The sequence below is a fragment of the Podarcis pityusensis genome (assembly GCF_964106645.2).
Source record: "Podarcis pityusensis genome assembly, chromosome: 10".
NCBI classification, from domain to species: Eukaryota; Metazoa; Chordata; class Lepidosauria; order Squamata; family Lacertidae; genus Podarcis; species Podarcis pityusensis.
The window spans coordinates 26,214,642-26,232,264 of record NC_138035.1 but is presented as its reverse complement, the minus strand read 5'-3'; the positions used below and the strand labels follow the sequence as shown (position 1 = coordinate 26,232,264).

Here is a 17,623-nt window from a genome sequence, read left to right as displayed (position 1 = left end):
GTGGTTTATATAACCACAATAGAAAATGTTTCTATTTTGCCTGTGCTTTGTTTTTCAGTTCCCTCCCCCAGCCCATCTTGCTCCTCATCACATCAATTCATCTCTTTCCTGTCATTATTTAGCCCTGAAGGGGAAGACAGGATGTTCAATGCCCTCCATGTCCCTCATGAAAGAATTCCAGAGCAGAAATTGAATTTTCAAAACATTTTTTGGGCTGCTGTTCAAGGCTTTTCATTCTCAACCTGTGAGACTGCACAGTTTCAGGGTCCACATCTTTATAACTTTGCTGGTTCTCTCCCAGCAAGTGTGCAAACAAATGAATCACAGTTGTGTTTTACGTTTTAGATGCTTGTCTTGGTAAGCTCAAAAGCATAACTTCTTGATTGAAGACGCAATCTAATGCACATATTTTCTGTAGTAAGCTCCATTGAAGAAGCCAGATTTCTGGAAAAAAATCCTTTACATCTTTGCCCTGCTTCACGTTATACAAACATTGGTTCTAGTCTGCTGTGACAGCTATTTACCTATAACAATTTGTTACTTTCAGCCCAACGTCTGCGCAAAGAGCTGAGTCAGGTGTACATGAACCCACAAATTCCGAGAAGTTGGATACAGTGGTACCTCGGGTTAAGTACTTAATTTGTTCCGGAGGTCCATTCTTAACCTGAAACTGTTCTTAACCTGAAGCACCACTTTAGCTAATGGGGCCGCCTGCTGCTGCCGCCGCGTCGCCAGAGCACGATTTCTGTTCTCATCCTGAAGCAAAGTTCTTAACCTGAAGCACTATTTCTGGGTTAGCGTAGTCTGTAACCTGAAGCGTATGTAACCTGAGGTAGCACTGTAAACTGAAAACGACTTGGTTGTGGGTGGGGGTCACCCAGCAATCTTCCCTGCTCTGTGGGAATCTCAGCCTGGGCTGTCAACGCACAATACATATGCCGTTGTAAGACTAGACTGATAGCAAGACTTTGATGGAAAGGTTGCTACAGAAGCAATGGGAGAATATATCTTGTTCAGCCTGCAACCTTACCTATCTTAAGCTGTCAAGATCAGGGCTGGGCTGACCATTGGCCAGCTGTCTCAGGAAGAAAATGTTAGGGGCTGAGGGTGACAGATGCTTGGCTATTCCTCTCTGTGGAGGACATAGTTCTGTGTGTGCCCCACCACCTGCCCCACACCATCTAAGCTAGTCCGCTGCCCTCTGACACTGGGGAGGACACTGTCCTGTCCCGAGTACTGAAATCTGATTCAGCTGCCATGCTGATCAGCTTCTGCAGATGGAATGCAGGAGGAGGGATCATCCTTTGCCTCAGGCAGCAAAATGTCTTGGGCTGGCCTTGGTCAAGATAAACAGCAGGAGTACATTTTAAAAAACAACAGCCTTGAAGTAATGTAGCCTGTATACACTGTAAACATGAAGCAGCATTGCGTCAAAAAAAGGGAGGGTGCTCTGCAAGTGATGAGGAGGGAAAAGGAAGCTGGACATGGCATTGAAGACCTGCTCCCAGATATCCATTAGTGATAATGAAGTTTTTAAAGGTGGACATTTTTCCACCTTCGCCGCATCAAGCAGTTGGTCCCTTACCTTTCCCGCCCCGACCTGGCCACAGTGATCCATGCGACGGTCACCTCCAGGCTTGACTACTGTAATTCGCTCTATGCGGGGCTGCCGTTGAAGCTGTCCCAGAAACTCCAGCGGGTGCAGAATGCTGCAGCGAGGCTCCTCACGGGGTCTCTGCCATGGGAGCATATTCACCCAGTGCTTTTCAAACTGCACTGGCTCCCGGTGGAGTACAGGGTCAGATTTAAGGTGCTGCTTTTGACCTTTAAAGCCCTTCACGGCCTAGGACCCTCGTACCTACGGGACCGCCTCTCCCGGTATGCCCCACGGAGAGCCTCAAGGTCCATAAATAGCAACACCCTAGAGGTCCCGGGCCCTAAGGAAGTTAGATTGGCTTCAACCAGAGCCAGGGCCTTTTCAACTCTGGCTCCGGCCTGGTGGAACGCTCTGCCTCATGAGACCAGGGCCCTGCAGGATCTGATTTCTTTCCGCAGGGCCTGTAAGACAGAGTTGTTCCGCCTGGCCTTTGGCTTGGAGCCAATTTGATTCCCTCCTTCTCTTTTTTCCTTTCCTTCTCCTGCGATGAGGCTACATTTTAATATTTTAATGTTTCAATATTTTAATGTTGTATTTTAATTTTGTTTTTAAGTTGTAATCATTCAACTTGTTTTTATTATTGCTTGTAAGCCGCTCTGAGCCCGGCCTTGGCTGGGGAGGGCGGGGTATAAATAAAAATTATTATTATTATTATTATTAAAGTTTAAAAGGAATGTTGGGAATCTGAGAGAAGACACACATGGAGAGGAAGTGTGGATCTAGGTTGCGCTTGAAATAAAAGTCGCCACACAGGAGTAAAGTCAGCAGGGTCCAAATTTTAATGACAAGGAATAGACACACAGCAAACAGCTCTGGATGAAATCATACGAGGAAAAACAAGTCCCAGCTTGCAGGCTTTTTAGATACAGATACAATCTCTTCCAAGGCTTCAACCGCAACGCTAATACCGGCACTAGCTGATTAATTACACAGATCTAGCAAGAGCTACTAGCCATTACCACAGCAACTGGCTCATTTGACCTTGCATTTGTGATTACCTCTCCCGTTAGGTGATTTATGCTCATGAAGGAAATTCATCCCTTCCGACATATGCCCAGCTATTTCTACAAGGAAGTCGCAAGGAAAAAAATTAAGCAAGTAAAGAGTCTGGATCCTTTTTTTCTTCGATGGGGTGCCTTCTCAGTGCTAGCAGTTTAAATGACAAGTTTAAATGAAAAGGTTTGCATTTCTAATCTGGACCTGGCAAGACTGCATAGGATTTCTCTTCTTTTGTTACTGCAGTTAATTCAATCTGTTGGGCTAGGGATGAAGAGAAGTCAGATCTCTGGGTGATGTGCAGTCAAGTGGGGGTGGGAAATTAATGGCCATGTTCCTTTAAGTGGGCCTCATGTCAGTGGTGGGGGGAGAACTAGATGTGAATTTTACCTTTGTACAATAGGCTTTTCAAATTCACACGCCTCAGTTCTTCATTAAGGCAACCAAGAGTTTAATATGTTCCCCACGCCCGCCCAGCAAAAGCACTGAAGGACGGTGCAAAGCATAACTAGTGAGGGGTGTGGCTCAGGGGGGTGCGTGGTCTACAGAGAGTCCTGAGGGCCAGAAACAGAGTCCTGGAGGGCCACATCTGCCCTTTCCCCAGGCGTGGCATTTCCAGTCGTGGCAGTAATGGCCAAAGGTTTCCAATTCCTTTTGTTTAACAGCAGCAATACAGTGGTACCTCAGGTTCCATAAGCTTCAGGTTACAGACTCCGCTAACCCAGAAATAGTGCTTCAGGTTAAGAACTTTGCTTCAAGATGAGAACAGAAATCGGGTTCTGGTGGCGTGGCGAGAGCAGGAGGCCCCATTAGCTAAAGTAGTGCTTCAGGTTAAGAACAGTTTCAGGTTAAGAACAGACCTCCATAACGAATTAAGTTCTTAACCCGAGGTACCACTGTAATAAAATATTCTTTCCCCTCCCTCCTCTCCCCACTAAAACAGACTCCTGAAACAAACAATGTCTGGAATAAAACCAGGAGTGGATATTTGTGAAAAAGTACTGTGAGCTCAGTTCTAGTACAGTGGTACCTCGGGTTACATACCCTTCAGGTTACAGACTCCGCTAACCCAGAAATAGTACCTCGGGTTAAGAACTTTACTTCAGGATGAGAACAGAAATCGTGCTCCGGCGGTGTGGCGGCAGCAGGAGGCCCCATTTGCTAAAGTGGTCTTCAGGTTAAGAACAGTTTCAGGTTAAGAACGGACCTCTGGAACGAATTAAATTCTTAACCCAAGGTACCACTGTACTGAACAGTTCTAGGCCTAAACTTGGGGAAGGGCTGTAGCAAAGTGGTAGAGCATCTGCTTTGCATGCAGACAGTCCCAGGTTTAATTCATGGCATCTCCAGTTAGGGCTGACGGACATCTCTGAAACCCTGAAGAGCTGCTGCCAGTCAGTGTAGGCAATACTGAACTAGATGGAACAATGGCCTATTCTATAACAAATCCCTGGATGGAGCATGTGCTCCCTGCTCCTTAATGCTATGTCTATTCCCTGAGCTACTGTTTGGCACCAGTTCAAAAGATGAAGACGACGACAACAAGAAGAATCCAGCAAGTCTGAAGTCTGCCAAACTTTGTGCTGGCCGCCCTTGGAAATAACTTGAGAATTGAACAGTTGAAGTCTGCCATCCAGTGGCAATATTTGTAACAGCATTTTAAAATAGAATTCTTGGGTTTTGCTAAGCGTATTCATTATGTTTCTAAAATACCCTTCATCCAAAGATTGCAGGAAAACATGGAAAATAGAAAACCATATAAAAATATGTGAAAACACATATGGACTTAGAGAATGTAGAGTTCTCCAAACACATCTGTAATTGTTCTAGTGGTTGCTCGTGCGTAAGCAAACACCTGGCTGGATTGCCTGAGTGAACCTTTTCTGTCCGGACAGCCACTCACCCGTGGCTGTCTCAATCGCTGGCAGAATCCGTCAGTGGGCGTTTCTTAAACTTCTTCCAGCAAAGAAGCTCTTTGACGCCTAGTCTCCTCCTACTCTATCTGCGCGAAAGCCTTCTGCGGGCCTCTACTCTCCCCGCTGGTCCCTGGCAAGGAGTCATGGGACCGCCTCGCCGCTTCCCCCATCTGCCCCCCTTCTCCACTGGTGCTACGCTGATTCTCTTTCCCAGAAGATGGGCTGCCTCTCCCAATCCCGGGACGCTCTCCGGAATCCCTCTGGATTTTGCTGTCTCCCTCCGGCACTGATGGCAGTTCCCTGACAACATCCAAAGTTTTCATAAGCACTTGTTGACTCTATAGTAAGCTAACTGAAAAACATCATAATTTTCTGAAGGTGACTTCCATTGGGAAGCTGTACTAGTCTGTTGAAGAAAAGCAAAAGTGTTTTGTGGCACCCTAAATACTAATAAATTCACTTATGGCATGAGCTTTAGTGGTCTGGACTAGAATCCACAAGATAATTCAGAGGTGGGGAATTTGTGGTCCTCCAGATGTTGCTGGACCACAACTCCCATCACCCCTAGCCGTTGATCATACTGGCTGGGGCTGATGGAGGTTTGAGACCAACAACATCTGGAGGACCACAGCATCTGCATCCCCGAGGAAAAAAATGCATCTGATGACGTGAACTGTATTCCATGAAAGTTTGTGCTGTAAGTCTTTTAAGTGCCCCAAAACACTTGCTTTTTCTTCTCCTAATGGTTATATTTTAAAGTTATACTAACTTTATATGACCCTTTCCATCAATGGCTTCTAGAGTGGCTGAAGCTACCCCTTGCTGAACTCCTGCCTTTTACACAAGATGTAGTGGTGGCCATCAAGTCTGGATGGCTTTAAAAAGAAGGAGAAGGAGGAGGAGAAGAAGAATAATTATTTATTATTTATACCCTGCCCATCTGGCTGGGTTTCTCCAGCCACTCTGGGTGGCTTCCAACTGAATATTTAAAACAATACAGCATCAGACAGCATCCCTAAACAGCCTTCAGTTGTCTTTTAAAAGTAAAATAGTTGTTTATTGCCTTGACATCTGCTGGGAGGGCGTTCCACAGGGCAGGCGCCCCTACCAAGAAGACCCTCTGCCTGGTTCCCTGTAACCTCACTTCTCACAGTGAGGAAACCGCCAGAAGGCCCTCGGCGCTGGACCTCAAAGTCCAGGCTGGATGATGGGGGTGGAGATGCTCCTTCAGGTATACAGGACCGAGGCCGTTTAGGGCTTTAAAGGTCAGCACCAGCACTTCGAATTAGATACAGGGATGTAGCCTCCTTTCACCACTTTCATTTTCACGGCAGATGTGGTTACATGGTGGTGATAGAAACCTTCAAGTAGCTCACTGGCTTGCTGGAGCCCTGACCCCACTTCCTGCTGACCTACTTGTCCAAGATAATGTATATTTGTTTATTTATTGAATTGCATTCATATCCCGCCTTTCTCCCAAAGGGGAGTCCAGGGAGATATTGAAAAAATTTGAAACTGGATCAAAACAATTACAACTAAAACATCTAAAAGCAGTTCCAGTTAAAAACATTCTCAAAGTGATTGCAATTAAAAACATACTTCCATCCAATGATCTCAAGGTTGCCCGGGACAGTATTCTTTAGGCACTAAATGGCTGGGTAAACAGGAATGTGTTAAAATTCCTCCTAAAAGTTAATAATGATGAAGACAGGCACACCTCACTAGGGAGGGCAATCTGCAACTAGGGAACCATCATTGTAAAGGTCAGCACCGGGTGGTCACCCCTAGATTTAGCAATGCTCAGGTTTGATACAAGGGTTTTTTATGCAAGTACGTCCTACGTGGAAGACACCAGCTGAAGTTAATAGGCCAAACTTAGTCATGTGATGTCCATGATTTCAGTGGGTCTACTCTGAGTATTACTAAAATTGAATGCAAGATTTTGTGTCCGGCTTTTCAAGTGGGCAAAGTTGAAGGGGGAGATTTGGTTTCAGAAGACGGTTCCTCTGTAACTTTGCTGCAGAGGAGATGAAAGGGAGAGCTTTCAATTTTAGCAGACTGAACTGTAGGGCAGGGGAGGGGAGTTGCCTGGTTGAAGTGTTAGTCATCCCCACCCACTCTTCCATTCCTCCATAATGACAATGGGTGGGTTATTGTAACTAGGTCAGCATTAGAAAAATTTTCTCCTGCAAGCTAGACATAAATATACAAAATTCCAGTGGAGAACTCTTTCTTACCCTGGCCACGATGGTCTGCGGTGGAATGAAACCCTAAAAGTTATGAGACAGGGCAGAAAGCATAAGCATGCTGTGATTAACAATTTCCTTGGAATTTGTTTGTGAATTCAAAGTGAACTTTTGATGCCATTTTGCTGTAAACATTCTGTCCCGGCTCTACATCCCTTCATTATTTTTGTTAAAGAATCGTATATACACAGTGTGGCTTAAAGAATTTATATATATTATTAGTAAGGTTGACTTTTTTAAAAAAAAAACCCCAAAACATATTTCCCTGGAAGGAGGCTGTGTACTTTTAATAGTGGTAGGAGCAAGGGAGACATTCAACTGTCATTGTCTTTCTTGAAGTAGTGGCAGGAGAAAGCTGTACATGTTGAATTTTTCCTTATCGCAAACCTGCTAACAGAGCTGTTGAATGGATATTAATAGCTGCATTGACATGGTAATGGCCATAATGTCATAAAAATAATGCCATTTGTGCATTGGTTTACTCCACACAAGGGAGAACACATTCTTTGGTTTTGTTGTGGAGCTACAACAATGAGCAAATTTTTGTTGACATCTATCTGCCTTGAGAGACAATGGAGTGTGCCTCCAGGGGTGAAGTCAAACCACTGCACTAGCAGCACCAAATGACCTCCCCGGGGCACAAATTAATTTTCCATTTGAGAAAGTTGTTGGTGTCCATCTGTCTTGGGAGATAATGGAGGAGTGCACCTTTGGGGGTGAAGTCTAACCGTTGGAGAGTTGCAGCGCCTGCTGTGGCTGTAGAAACTGATTTGGGAGAGGCATGTTTTGTTGCTGCTGGCGCAGATGAAGGCGTCTGGTTGTGCTGCTACAGATGCACCACAACATTTATTTTATCTGTACTCCTCCCAGCGGTCATTCCTTCATGACCTGTCTGTCTTCCAGGCATTGCGGTTGTCTGCAAGGGATTCCCACATAGTGGGGTTGATACCGCCAGCCTTCTTGCAGACATTTTTGTAACGCTGAGGTGGTCTGCCAGCGGGCCTGGTGTCTGAAGTCACCTCCTTGTACAACGTGTCCTTAGCCTCCACAGACATTTGAAAAAACCTGTGGGCAAAATTACTACTGTGTCTAATTCAAATTTGGTAGGGCTATCCGATTCAAACGCCTCACTGGCCATAGCTACTTTGCCTCTTCCCCAACTTTATACAGCTATCATTCCTTCAAAAAACAAAAGCAGATGGTTGGGTGCTTATCCCTTCCGAAAGGAAAATGGGGCCACCCAAAACGTAAGCTGCTGGGTTTCTACATTCTCATCTTGGAATACAATGAGAAATAGTAACACACCCACCACAATTTTTATTTATTTGTTACCTTTTTATCTGCCCTTTCTTCCTAGCTAAAGGTGGCACACGAATGATCCCCCCCCTCCCAAATTTTATCATCACAACAACCCTGTGAGATACGTTAGGCCAGGAGATTGTGGCTACTCATTCAGTGAGCTTCATGGGGATCTGCAGATGCGTCTCAGTAGAATGTGAGAAAGGTTTTCCAGAAGTTCTTGTGGTTCTGAGCTGTAAAAAGCTTTATAGGTCAAAACCAGCACTTTGAATGTGCCATTGAAGATATTGCCTCTTGCCTGCTGGATGGAGAGATGTGTGTAGAATCTGATTTTTGCATGGCTGCAGTGCAAGTATGTGTTGCTCTCACCCTCCCCACCAGTGGGGATTGTGGCCCCTGGAAGGTTCCTGTGAAGCAGTGAGTCCCTCATACAGTACTAGAAAAGTTCCCTCACGCCTGCCTTAGGCAGAGTTTTGTAATGCCCAAAGGTGAGCAACTGTTCTTCTTCTAGTTAAATATTTCCCCATTTCGAGGCATTACTGAACTTCATTTATTTGGTTTAACATGACCTAATGGGCATTACTTTTTCCTTACTGAGCACAGATTCCATACATGTGCTAAGAGCTGTAATGAGGTCATAGCTGTGTGCTCAAGGAAATTACATACCTGTTCCTTTAATAAATTGAATTCCCACTTCTGTTATTCCTTGGGGGGATCAACTATCTTCCAAACACTTTCTCTTTTCCAGGTTTGTATCTCAATCAGATTTTTTAAAAATCAGTTTTGGGGGTTTTTAATTACAAGATCAAGCTATGAGAAATGATACAAATATGTAGAGGTTTTTTACTTATTATAATAAATGACAATCCAAAGATGGATCTATGAACTCTTTGTCTATTATCAGCTATACTGTTTTTATATAGCATTTTTTAAAAATTAGTCTGCTGTCCATGTTCTAACTGGGGATGGGCAACTTCAAGGCCCCTGCTTCTCTCCCGTCTTACGATTCTTAAACTGGAGTTCAAATCTCTCCTGCAAGGCTATTTATTACAAATTTCCTTTGTTCACTTTTCTCAGCATTGCACCTGGTATTATTTATTTATTTATTCCATGATAATGGACACACTTCTCCCTTAAAAACATTCTAATTCTACTGAGTTGAATGAAACCATTTCCAGTTTATAAAGAGAAAGGACATGGTCCACAAAAATGTCAGAATATTTGTAATGGTGTGATTTTTGCTTGGCACAAAATGTTTCCCACCACCTGGTGGAGCTAGAGGAAGAAACATGTTGAGTTCATTTCCTTCCCCACTACGGTTTGATGAGCAACAAATAATTCTTCCTTCACCTGCCTGCCTTTCCATAGCAGCAGGATGCAAAACACTTGCACCTGTACATGTACCTGAGACAATATAAACCATAACAGTATGTTTGTGATTTTGCACTAGCGCAACAACAGCCAGTTTTGGGAACTGCTTTCAGAAGTATTCATTGAGCATTCAACCTGATTTGTTTCCACAAAGTTTGCAGGGCGCTTAGACAATACCAGCTCTTTACAAAGAATTCATTCCGATTTGTTTACAGGGAGGTTATATGGAATTGCATCTAGCAATCATTATGCCACACTTCCCACTGCATTTCCCCATTGCCTTCCTTATCGCAATAAGTTCTGTTTTGGAGTAGGGAAAGCAGATTTGTTGTGCAAGAGCACTAATCAACTTTAACTGTGCAGCCTGAATTTCCCCATGTGTGATTCAATCCCACCTCCAAAAAACAAAAGTCAGGAAGCTTTCTGGGATGCAAACAGCTTGGCTTAAAGTACATGATGCAGTGAGATTTCAGGCTTAAAAAAAAGGAGAGTATATCCCACATGCTGTATCACAAGCTACTTTTAGAAGTCCCTTTTCTCCTCCCCAGTTTGAAGAGCAGTTTTCCATGTGGCGGAAGGTGTCTGCTTGATCACAAAATTGAAGCTCAAAGCTTCCTTGGGGATGCAAAACTAGCCGGCCAAGTTCTTTGGATTCTGGGCAGTATGTTTCCACTTAAGTACTTATTTGCTGGCACAGTGGGGTGGAGGAGGGGTTGAGAAGACAATATTGTTGTCTGAGAGCGGAACTACACATTAGAGTTTCTTTATAAAAGCATGTTTGTGGTTATATCCTGAAACAAGATTTGAAGTAAGCCCATCAGGAGGGGTGGGGGAAAAGGTCTCAGAGAAACATTTGCAAGGCAGAATAAGCAGATATGGTGATGCTAGGCCCTAGCAGCTAGAAGCCAAGCACCCTCTCTGCTCCCGGGCATTGATTCTGCTCCATGCATTATTTAGGCAACCAATCCCTTGGGACACTGCAAAAGAGAGAGAGAGAGAGAGAGAGAGAGAGAGAGAGAGAGAGAACAGTATAGTTCTGTTCCAAATCCACTTTGTGCTTTTTTCTGGACCAGCACCAGTGCCATGAGGTTAGCCATTAGTTAAAATAGTAGATTTGCTAAACAACAACAACAACAACTACTTTTATTTGTACCCCGCCCTCCCCAGCCAAGGCCGGGCTCAGGGCGGCTAACAAGCAATAATAAAAACAAGTTGAATGAATACAACTTAGAAACAAATTAAAAATTAAAACATGGGAAATGAGTGTTTAGAAAGATTTGAACAAAAATTTACATCTCAAGTTTGCATGTAAAAATGCACAAGATTAATTTACCACTCAGCTATTTTCAACTTTGTTGCCAGAGTGCCACCACTTCCAAGATTTGTGTGCGCATTAGCTGCTCCTATTTCCATATCTTATCTGCATGAATCTCCCAGCACAGAATGTTTCCATTGCTTTTATCATGTTATATCATTTCTGTTTCCAGTGCTCAAGTTGTTAGTAACATTGCTTATGTAGCCAAAATGGTACCCACACAATGGGACTCAGCTGCTAGCTGAGGCTGACGGGAGTTGTAGTTCAAAACATCTGGAAAGTACCAGGTTGAAGAAGGCTGATCTTTCATGATTACACTGGACAAGTTTACAAAACCCAACCCTGTGTGCCATTGTGTACTTTACTGGTTAGAAATGGGGGAAAGATACTGTGTCTGCAATCCAAACCCCACATAAGTTGGGTGTAAGCCATTAGGGAATTTGCCATTAGGCTGCAACCACTTCTGGAATCACAGAATTGTAGAGTTGAAAGGAACCAGGAGCATCATCTAATTCAACCCTCCTACAATGCAGGAATATGCAACTGGACCATACTTAGGCCGTATCAACACTACAGACTTAAAGTGGCTTAACAGAGCAGGAAATACTTTGGTCAGCCACTTGATCCAACTTCCTGTGCTGACGTTGAATTGCCCATGCCCAGCTCTCCTACAGTTTTAACTCTCATTGATGTTTGAACCAGATGTACCGTATTTTTCGCCCCATAGGGCGCACCGGCCCATAGGGTGCACCTAGTTTTTTTGGGGGGAAATAAAGAAAAAAAAATTATTTACCCCGCAGGCGCGGGGCTGGGGCGGGGGAAGCCCGAGCTTCCCCTGACCCCAGCCCCCAGAACAGGCTGCTCTGCGCAAGCCGTGGGAGGGCTCCCGCGGCTTGCGCAGAGCTACCCGAAGCCCGGGCGCGACTGCTCAGCGCGCCCAGGCTTCGGGGTGCAGGCAGCTCTCCGCAAGCCGTGCGGGCCCGGCAGGAACTCCCGTGGGCTCCCAAGGCTTGCGGATAGCTTCCTGAAGCCTGGAGAGCGAGAGGGGTCGGTGCGCGCCGACCCCTCTTGCTCTCCAGGCTTCAGCGAAAGCCTGCATTCGCCCCATAGGACGCACACACATTTCCCCTTCATTTTTGGAGGGGAAAAAGTGTGTCCTATAGGGCGAAAAATACGGTAGATATCTGGGGCAAACGTAGCCCATCCTGCCTGGCAATAATGCTTGCAGGCAAGGAATATGTTTAGTGAAATAAAAAGATGGCTCAAGAAAAAGTGTTCTGCTGCATGCCACAGAATGTGTTTGTTCAGGACCTGGGCAGATTCGTTCGCTGTTCCAGGAAAGCAATTAAAGCAGGAGAGTGATGAGTAGAATGCAAATGGGGTGCTGAATGACTGTACTGGATATTTCCACACTTTTTAGTTTGTATTAGGAGGCCTGGAAGCCCTGTAACTTCAGCTTATAGCTAATGATGTGTTGGTGTGAAAAATATATAATATTCAAGGAAACCAGGAAGGATTTTTTTAATTTTTTAAAAATCCAGTCTGCATGAATACAGTATGTGTACACACGCACACACACACACGCACACACACACGAGCGTGCACACACACACACACACACACACACACACAGAGGTGTATATACACAAACAATTGTAAGCCTTGATTATCCCCATGGACTCTGTTTCTTGTATTCAGTATTTAATATCACGATCATCTATAAATGGAAATAAAAAGAAGTACCAAAGGGAAGGAGGTAAGTGAGCTATTTCATAAGCATACCAATATAGTTTTTGTTTTTATTTAAAGTGGTCCCAAAAGGCCATTGCTGTCTGACTCATAAGACTCAGGGAGATGGAGCAACTCCCCTGAGAAGGAAGGTTACATTTCAGGATTTTTAGCTAAAATGAACAAACAAATGGGAACATGTATAAATGTATAAAATTATTCATGATATAGAGAAAATGGATAGAGATTATTCCTCTAAAACCCGTGGTCATTCAGCGAAGCTGGTTGGTGGGAGATTCGGGGCAGACCCAGAGGGTGACTGCCTCATGCACAGAGGTGAAGCTAGGTCATTTAGGACTCTGGACTTAATGGCTTTATGTAGGGCGGGAGTTAGATGGCCAGGTGTATCACTTCAGCTGTGAAGCCCATGTTTTGTTTTTTTGTGTGAGGCGCACAATTAACGTTTCTCTCCTCCTGCCATGCTTGTACATTCCTGATATGCTGAAACAATACATTGCCAACTTTAATTAAAAAAAAAAATGCTGACCATGTGCAATTTCACATTTTAAAATCTCACTTAAATCATAGCTTTAGAAGAGGATTAGACAAGTTCGTGGTGAATAAGGCTATCAATGGCTGTTAACTGTGATGGTTGTGTGCTGCCAATTGCTGGGAATCACAAGTAGGGAGAGCGCAGGCTTCTCAGAGGATGCTGGACAAGATGGGCCTATGGCCTGACTGATCAGGGCTCTTTTTATATTTTAAAATCATAACACCATCCTGTCTATGGGAATAAAGTGGAGTTTGCTTCTGCTGACCTGATGCTAAGCACATTTACTGGAAAACAAGCACAATTTTATTGTGGAAAAATTGATATTAAAAACTAAAACTAAAAACAAACATTTATAACCATGTAAATTCTTGGCTGGTTGCCCTAAACTCTAAAACAGTTTTATTTAAAATAAGGATGCTTTGGTCTGCAAATGTGACATGGAGGCTGGCAACATCAACCCTGCTGTGCGGGAATCCCTTGTAGACGACTGCAGTGTCTGGAGACAGATGTTGTGTATCCATAGCAGTGACCAGAGGAGGAATGACCGCTGGGAGGAGCGCAGAGAGAATAAATGCCATTGTGTATCTGCAACAGCAGAACCACCTTCATCTGCCACATCAACACACTACAATAATCAAGTTTTGAGGTAGCCAGTGCATGAATCACCACAGCTAGACTATCTTGTCTAAGAGTGGCCATAGCTGGTACTAACTGTAGCTGGTGAAAGGCTCTCCTACCTACTGAGGCTACTTGCACTTCCAGCAATAAAGATGGATCCAGAAGCACCCATAGACTATGCACCTATTTTTTCAGAGGCAGTTCCTCATCCAGAACTGGTAACAGGCCAATCTTCTGAACATGGGAACCACAAACCCACAGTGCCTCCGTCTTCCAGGGTTCAAGCTCAGCTTACTGGACCTCATCCACTTCACCACCACACACTCAGTCCATGCACAATCTCTCTTGACTTATGGTGGCATGAGTAGAGCTGTTTATGATTAGCGTACTGATGACACAACTCTGCCACCACCAACCTCTGAACAAATGCACCCAGTGGCTTCATGTTAAAAAGCAGTGGGGAGAAAATCATACCTGCAGGATACCAAAATAGTCTCCAGATACTACTCTTTGGACATGACATGTGAGTAGGAGTGGAACCAGTGTGCAACAGGGTTCCAATACCCACCCCAAAGAGCTGGTTCATAGTAAGTGGCATCAAAAGCCACAGAGAGATCAAGCATGGCACTCCCACTGCACCCAATGTTTTCACTATATGCAATTTTGGCTTTAGATGCCAACCCCGGGATGTAGCCCCTGTCTAAGTTGAGAGCTTGCTGTATCCACCTGGTGCTTTAGAAGAGAACACAGGTGGATGGGGATGCGACTGCGCCATTGTGTACACTAGCGTGGCATGATCCTTTTGGACTTGCAGCACATTCGGCGACCTGATGTTTTCTTCTGGCAAGGGAAACAAGAAAAGGTAGAAGCTGAGATCCTCGTGATTTTATTTATTTTTACACATAGCTGCCCCTAAATCTACCATCAAATTGCTGCTTACATTTGTATCCATCCTAAAAAATAACGGATCGTAAGCACTGCAATACACCGTAGGACAGAGAGAGAAAGAAAAAAAAAGAGAGAGCTCTAAGCACGCACAACTTTTTCTGTTGCCCCACGTCGCAAAGGGAGTCCAGCCTGCTCCCTACTCTGGAGGAAAGGAGGCCCATTAACTGCCGCGCTGTGGAATAAAGCGGAATGCGCCGCAATAAAGGCCATTTGGCACCTCTAACTCCCGAGCCGACGCCCCCTCCCCATTCTGGCGGCGGCGGCGGCTGCCCTGAGAGATCCCGCCCAATTCTGAGGCAAAAAGCGGGCGGGCGGGAGGAAGATCCGCTAGTCTCGGGGAGCGGCTCCTCCTCCGGGCCAAGCCCGGCCCCTTGCCAGCCCAGACCCAGCGAGAAGACACCCCCAGCTGCGAGGGGCTGGCTGAGGAGGGCATGGGGCGAGCCAGGTGGAGGCGAGGCAAGCGCGGCGGCCTCGCTGGCAGGGGGAGCACGGAGAGGGGGCTCCGCTCGGCCGCTCCCGCCACACCAGCGCCGGCCGCCAAATGTAGCCCCGAGGAGGAGGAGGAGGACACTTAAAGGCGGGAGGGAAGGCCTCGGGAGCCTCATGCTTCGCGGGCAGAGCGGCGGCGGGAGACACGGGCTCCTCTCTCCGACCTCGGCGGAAGGGAAGAAGACCTAGGAGCGGGTCCCTTCCTCAGCCCGCTATCGCCAAGCGGGGCGCCTCCTCCCTCTCCACATTCCCGCCTCCATGCGCTCTAGTCGCCGCCGCGGGTGAGGAGGGAAGCCGAGGGGCGCCGCCTTCTCCCCTTCCCCGCCCCTCGTGGGGGTGGGGTGGGGGAAAAGAAGAAAAGGGCCATGGTTGTGGGGCTGGCCCTGGCGGTCCCCGCCTGAAGGGAGGGTCGCCGAGGCTCCTCCCGCGCGGCTAGAAGTGCCTCCCCGGCGCACACGCCGCGCCAGCAGGAGATGGATGGGGCTGAGCTGGATGGCGGCAGCAGCGCAGAAGTGCCTCCTCCTCCTCCTCCGCAAGGCTGCTGCCAGGCGGATGCTGGGGCTCCCGGGGTGCCGGTCGGCGACCAAGCAGCCGCAGCAGCAAGTGCACAGCCGCCGCCACCACCACAGCCAGCAGCAGCCATGGTGGAAGAGCCCGCCGGGGAGGGCTCCGCCGCTGCCCCCGCTGCCTCGGCCGGCAGCGCCCTCGCCCCCCGCGCAGCAGCAGCAGCCCCTCCGGAGCTGAAGAAGCAGCAGCAGCAAGGGGTCAAGCGGCACCACCACAAGCACAACCTGAAGCATCGCTACGAGCTGCAGGAGACGCTGGGCAAAGGCACCTACGGCAAAGTCAAGAGGGCCATCGAGAGGTTTTCCGGCAGAGTGGTAAGGGCTGCGGAAGGCGGAGGCTGTTGGAGATGCTCCGGATGGAGAGATGTCATGGGGGCGGCGGGGGGGGGGGAGCTGCTGTGCATTGCACTCATTCCTGAGCTTTTCCCTTCATGGCGTGTCCGGCCTCACAACTTGGGACCTGAATCCCCCCCCCCCCGCCCTTCAACTTTTTCTAACTTTTGCTTTCAAGAGCTCCCACTATGTGTGTGTGTGTGTGTGTGTGTGTGTGTGTCTTGATGTAGATCTCCCCGCCACGCCGTTATGCGATTCAAGAGTTATTCGGGGTGTGTTTGTGAAGTCTGATTTCTCCCAAAGTATTTGCACCTAGAACTGTATCCTCTCTTAAATCATAACTGTCAGGTGCAGATCATTTAGGAAATTTTTAGTATTGTTTGTAAATGGGCATTCCCCTCCCCTCCAAATTGATCAGTCCTTTTACTGTTCTTTCAAAGTGTGGGCATACAAAGTTCCCTGGAATGTATTGTGTTTTCTAGTAAGCTAAACAGAAAATGCTATTCAGCTTAGAGTTCCTTTAAACCAAAACACTTCATTGGTGGTTTTTATGACCTGAACTTTACTGACCTCTTTAAACAAACACATTGATGCTGCTCCTCTACCTCAGTGAGCTTAGAGTCCACTTGGCTCATCTGTGTCTGCCGGCTAACAGTTTAAACACAGCTGTCCCGATGTGGCATTGTACTGTAACTCCAGCCCAACTTTTTTGTTCTTCTGTCACAGGAGATCTCATGGGCAGATGGGAAATGCTTGTGCAATAAGCTAGAAGCATTGCTATTTTCTGCATTGCCATTTAATATCTATTAGTGGACCTATGTTCCAGCTCATGTGGGTTGGTTCTGTATTTGAGTCAGCTATGCCTATACACATATTTTTCTGAAGCATTCCAGGCAGACTGCAGCTTTTCAGCAGTGTCATTTGTGAGTGAAAAAAAAGTTCTAATACAGTATGAAAATTATATTTAAATGATTTTATACGCAGATAAGCTTGTGTTATGTATTCTTCTTCCATTTTGTTAAATTGTTAAGAGGACAGCTAAACAAAGCAGAGATGAATGCAAATGCTGACTTTAAATGCATGATATTTTAAAGCACTGGTTAAGTGCTTTAAAGCATCTAGGTTAAGTTATAGATTTTTTTACATCATTTTTACATTTTTTACATTATCCATCTAAATTTATTATTTTTAAAAGAATGCTTTTGATTCTTTTTAAATTTGCTTTGAAACAGATGTAACTTTGTAGCTTCATTGGAAACCAGCATTGCTATTTATAATCTCTATTTATTTTAAGATTAAAATGCTAGGTTTAATTTGTTTGTTCCAACAAACTGACTAGCTCAGGATAGTGTTTACTTGTATTAAATATGGCAAAGTGCTTTTGTTTTCTCACCTCTAAAAGCACATACATATTTCTGTAGGGTCTACTACTGCAAGGAATTATAACTGGTTGCTATGACTCCATGCCAGATGTACATTGACTTCTTGAATAGTTTTTCCTTTTCTCCAAGCTCTTAAAATGCAGAACTTCAGTTTTTCACTTTATACGTTAGGGGAGAATGTTGTGGAAAAGGTCTGGGCCAGCAGA

General features: G+C 45.7%; 1 protein-coding gene across 1 annotated transcript in view; it reads left to right on the top strand.

Moving 5' to 3' along the window:
* The first annotated feature begins 14,961 nt into the window (after window positions 1-14,961).
* The window catches only part of NUAK1 (NUAK family kinase 1), a 49,426-nt gene continuing 46,764 nt past the window's right edge, over window positions 14,962-17,623 (top strand). The window contains exon 1 of the mRNA XM_080971699.1: window positions 14,962-16,017. Coding sequence (XP_080827825.1) covers window positions 15,610-16,017 — 408 coding nt within the window. The 5' untranslated portion in view covers window positions 14,962-15,609. The remainder of the gene's footprint in view (window positions 16,018-17,623) is intronic.